Genomic DNA, 4113 nt, shown 5'->3' with positions numbered 1-4113 from the left:
AGGGCCTGGGCTTGCCCCCAGGGCAGCCCTGCCTCCGCCTGCCCCTGCCTGATGCTCACCAGCAGCGTGTGCTCCCGGATGATGAAGAGCTGCTTGGCCCACTGGCCGAGCCACCGCTTCCTCCAGAGGAAGCCGCGCAGAGCTGGGCCTCGGGGCGTTTAGGGGCCTCCCCGAGGCTGGCAGTGGGTGGCCACTGGATGTAATGCGCCCGGTCTTTCATGCAGTCCTCATCCTCCCCGTACGACTCATAGTGGCTGCTGTCTGTGTCTGCGCCGCCCGCTGTGGAGAGCAAAGGGAGGAGGCTGGAGCTGGGGGGTGGTCAGTGCAGTGCGCTCGGTGCCAGGAAGGTGGGATTTGGGAGTCATGCCCAGGTCGGTGCCAGGAAGGTGGGATTTGGGAGCCATGCCCAGCTGCGGCCTGGCTGAAAGCCAGGCAGAGGGGCCGGCTGAGCCCTGGTGCACCAAGGGCCATGACCGTGCAGCCCACGTGGGAGGCAGAGAGATGCTGCAGCTGGCATGCCTGTAGTGCAGCAGCTCCTGTGCTCCCCATGGCATCCCAAGAGAGCAGGTGGAAGGGAGTTGGTTACCTGAGCTGAGGTTTCCCCCAGGGCTGATGGGCTCTGCCTCCTCATAGGAGTCATCCGTGGGCAGGCTCTGAAGGTAGGGCAGGATGCCTGCTGTGTTCACCTAGGGGGAGAAGAGAGAATCAGTGCAGTGCTGTTGGGCAGGTGCCCACCCTCTGCAGGCTTGCAGGGCAGACACCCTCTCCTTGCCCTGCACCAATCCAGGCCCATTGACAGCAGTCTGTGCAGTGGGCAGGGCAGGGCTCTCCCCAGCATGGAGCAGCCTGGTCCTGCCCCCAGCGTGCTGCCAATTCCCAGTCTGGCATCTGAAGGAGACTGAGACCAGAAAGGCTATGATGCCCGTGGTTTGGGTTTCTGCTCCCCTAGTGCCTGCAATACCCCTAAAATGACCTCTAGTAAGCTCAACAACCTGCTCTGCCTCTGGCTACCAAATGAACCGGTCTAGAAACCCCAACACCCTCCTCTGCCTCTGGCTACCAAATGACCCGCTCCTGAACTCATCAGCAACCTGCCATGGGCAGCTGCTCTCTTTATGGCCAAACCCTGTCCCCAAGGGCTGTGCCCACCCTCTGCACCCCCTCCTTGAGGGCCCACATCTGCATGGCTCTGTGCAGAGGCAACCCTTTGCCCCATCTCCTGGCAGGGGCTGCTGCCATAGTGGAGCTCGACAGCTCCTGCCAGCCCGTTTCCATGAGCGTACACAGCAGTGTCCTGCAGCTTGCACAACATGGCAGTTGTCACCCGGACACACCACAACTGGGGAGGCAGGGTGTCATGCTGAATGCAGCACAACATGCCAGCCTCTCCATGCTGGGCTGCACAGGGCATGCAGCCCACCAGGGAATGATCTGTGCTTTGTGCAGCACATGCCCCTTCCCTGCTGCCAGTGAGGCAGGTCACCCCTTGTGCTCTGTAATATCCCAGACCCCAGCTGCAGTCAATCTGATACCCCCTATCCAATGCAACAGGAGTCCCTTCCACCATGCAACAGGGCTACTCCTCCTCTGTGCATACCAGATAAGTGCACCGTTCACTTCACTGCAAAACAAAATGCCAGGCTGAAGCTGTTGCCTATTGCTCCTCTAGTCACCAACGCCAGGCTGAACCCTATCAGCACCTGGCATTTCACCCTGCGTCCCCCGGGTCACTTGGCTGTACTCTGGTGAGCTCTGTGCCAACTGCAAGGGCAACTGGCTACTGAAGAACTCATTGCACTTGTTTGATTGCTCCAGAAGCAGGGCAGGGGCTACTAAAGCTTTGGAAATGAGAGGTACTGGTCACTTTGGGGGCTGGAAGCCAGGCTGGCTACGTGCCCAGCGCTGTCACTGCTGTGGTATGTGCAGCCCGGACACTGACATTAAGAGAAGCCTGGAAAACAGGGCAGCTACTCAGCTTCAGGGCTGCTGCAAGCAGAGGCGGCTGAGCTGGGGGCAGGGAGCACCGTTTGCATGGCGTGGGGACAGAAGCATGTGCTGGGTAAGCATGGCCTTCCCCCAGCCTGGGACCGTGCTCTACCTGGCGAGTGTGCTCTCTGCTGCAACCTGTGGCATGCAAGGAAATCTGCCTCCCTTCTCACAGGGCGACAGGCCCCCGTCAAACACTGCAATGCCCCGACTATAGCTCACCTGGCATGGGGTGCTTGAGACCTCTCTGGGCAGCTCCCAGTCCATTCATCCACCTCTATGGGATGCTGGGAGGAGCAGTGCCCAGGAAGCCTGCCAAGGGGGCACAAGGTGGTGCTCCCAGAGGCCTTGGGATGGATTCCAGTGTCTATCTGGGGTTGTACCACTGATGCCTGGGAAGGGGCTACAGATCCAGGGCAATTCACTGGCCTGCAGTCATGGGTGCAGCCATGTCCTCCTCTCGGTGATGCTGTTGGAGAGGCAAATGAGCTGCTCCACAGCCCCCCTTCCCACCCCCCGGAGAACTAGGGTCAGGCTGGGGACCATGCTCAGCCCTCGGGGCCATGCCGAGGAATGACATGTGCACAGCAGGCCCTGGCAGGCGGCGTGGGAACATTCCTGACCAGGCCTGGGGCTCCTCACGCTCCTGGCTCTGCTCTGTCTGCCACCAGGGACCACCAGGGACAGGCCACAGCGCCCTCTCCCTCTCCCACGCCCCAGCTTGCTGGCTATCCTGCTCGGGTGCTGCTCTGCCGGGACCGGCATCCTGGAAGCAGAGGCACTGGGGAGCTTCGGGGACAGTGCAGCGCCCACTGCTGATGCTGGGTGGTGGGCAGGGCTGCATGTCCTGGGCAGGAGGACAAAGCTGTGATCTCCACCCTGCTCCTGCTCTCGTGTGGCTTCTTACCCCGCCAGGCGCGTGCTGGGTGTCCGCAGGGGGCGGGTCTGGGGAGCTGGATCCTGCAGGGGAAAGCAGGGCATGAGGAGGAGCGTTCACATCACTTCCACTGACCCTGGGCTCCACCAGCAGCAGGAGGATCTAGTAGGGGCACCCCAAGTGCTGGGTGCTGCTAAGCTCCCCTCTCCCAGGGCTGGGTCCAATCTACCCAGTGCCAAGGGCTTGCAAAAGACCTGGGACAGAAAGCAAAACCCTTTCCCAGCACCCTGCACCTTCAGGCCCTTGCCGGGTGACGTATCACAAAGATCCTTTTGTATCAGCCAGGTCTGGGCATCCCACCCCCTTGCTTTGCCTTGGACAGGGGCTGCTCACCTGGTGGTAGGCTTGTGCCAGCTCGTGGCTGGAGGCCGCTGTTGCCGGAGGATGGTGAGATGCAGCGCATGATCATGTACTCCGCATCCTCTGCTGTGGGGAGAGAAGCCAGTCAGGACCACGGGGACCAGCAAGACCTGGAAGAGGCTGGATCTGAGACACAGGAGGGTGCTGGGGGATGCTGGACCCACCTAAAGGCATCTCGGACTCTAGTGTGAGCAGGATTTGGCCTGGGGCTGGGGAAAGCAACCAGCTCTTGATGCCGAACACAGATCAAAGATTCAGGTGCCTCCAGGATTGCTTCAAAAGCAGGTCAAATATGTCTTGGCTTCTGGGCTTACCCCACAGCCAGCCTCCGGCTTCACCTTGTTTTAGCTCACTCTTTGCTGCACAGTCTCAGCAAACAGCCCTTCCCTTCCAGCCCAGCCCCTGAAGAGGGGTTTGCTCACTGGCCAGCTGGTGTGGGCAGCCTACAGACACCCCCAGGCACACCTGGCTGGGACTTGCTGGTATAAACCCACTGGGCAAACACTAATGGGAACAAAGAGGGTGGAAAGGCATGAAGAAGGAAGTGCAGATCACATAAAGGTGTCGATTCACCCAGCTTGGCATAGGGGATGATCTCACTGGCTTAGCACCATTACACAGGGTGCTCTGCTGCTGGGATCCAGAAAGGAGGGACCTGGATCCAGACAGCAGGGACCTAAAGAGCACCTCAGAAGCCCTCTTGGCCAAGCAAGACTAGAAATAATAAGGGTCTGGAGCAGCCAGCTAAAACCTTCCTCTGTGCACCCACCAGCCCCAGGATACCTACATGGAGGACCCTGCAACCTGGCAAGCAGCTCAGCAATTGACTT

At 60.2% G+C, this 4113-nt stretch overlaps 2 protein-coding genes across 3 annotated transcripts in view; both read right to left on the bottom strand.

Annotated features, from left to right (window-relative positions):
* Positions 1 to 198, bottom strand: part of LOC102371898 (actin filament-associated protein 1-like) — a 7781-nt gene extending 7583 nt beyond the window's left edge. Inside the window, exon 1 of the mRNA XM_014519644.2 lies at positions 60 to 198. The gene's annotated coding sequence lies outside the window, so the exon portion shown is untranslated. The remainder of the gene's footprint in view (positions 1 to 59) is intronic.
* A 2008-nt stretch (positions 199 to 2206) lies between these two features.
* On the bottom strand, positions 2207 to 4105 carry LOC112550207. 2 transcript variants are annotated; one of them, XM_025203392.1, is made up of 4 exons: positions 3448 to 4105; positions 3257 to 3346; positions 2894 to 2946; positions 2207 to 2491 (listed from the first exon to the last, which is right to left on the bottom strand). In XM_025203392.1, the coding sequence occupies exons 1-4, from the start codon at positions 3455 to 3457 to the stop codon at positions 2408 to 2410; spliced, it is 237 nt and encodes a 78-aa protein (XP_025059177.1). In that variant the 5' UTR covers positions 3458 to 4105; the 3' UTR covers positions 2207 to 2407. The 2 variants fall into 2 exon arrangements, with proteins under 2 accessions (XP_025059177.1, XP_025059176.1); XM_025203391.1 differs by having other exon boundaries at positions 2207 to 2946.
* Positions 4106 to 4113: the final 8 nt, after the last annotated feature.

The sequence above is a fragment of the Alligator sinensis genome, unplaced genomic scaffold, assembly GCF_000455745.1.
Source record: "Alligator sinensis unplaced genomic scaffold, ASM45574v1 scaffold98_1, whole genome shotgun sequence".
Taxonomy (NCBI): Eukaryota; Metazoa; Chordata; order Crocodylia; family Alligatoridae; genus Alligator; species Alligator sinensis.
Note: the sequence above shows the minus strand (reverse complement) of the source record. Positions and strands in the feature narration are given on the sequence as shown.

Bases quoted from the DNA above. Each gene is read 5' to 3' on its own strand.
- LOC112550207 (XM_025203391.1), bottom strand. The intron at 2,947-3,256 runs GTGAGCAGCCCC...TTTCCCCTGCAG, and splicing joins TGGCACAAGCCTACCACCAG to GATCCAGCTCCCCAGACCCG.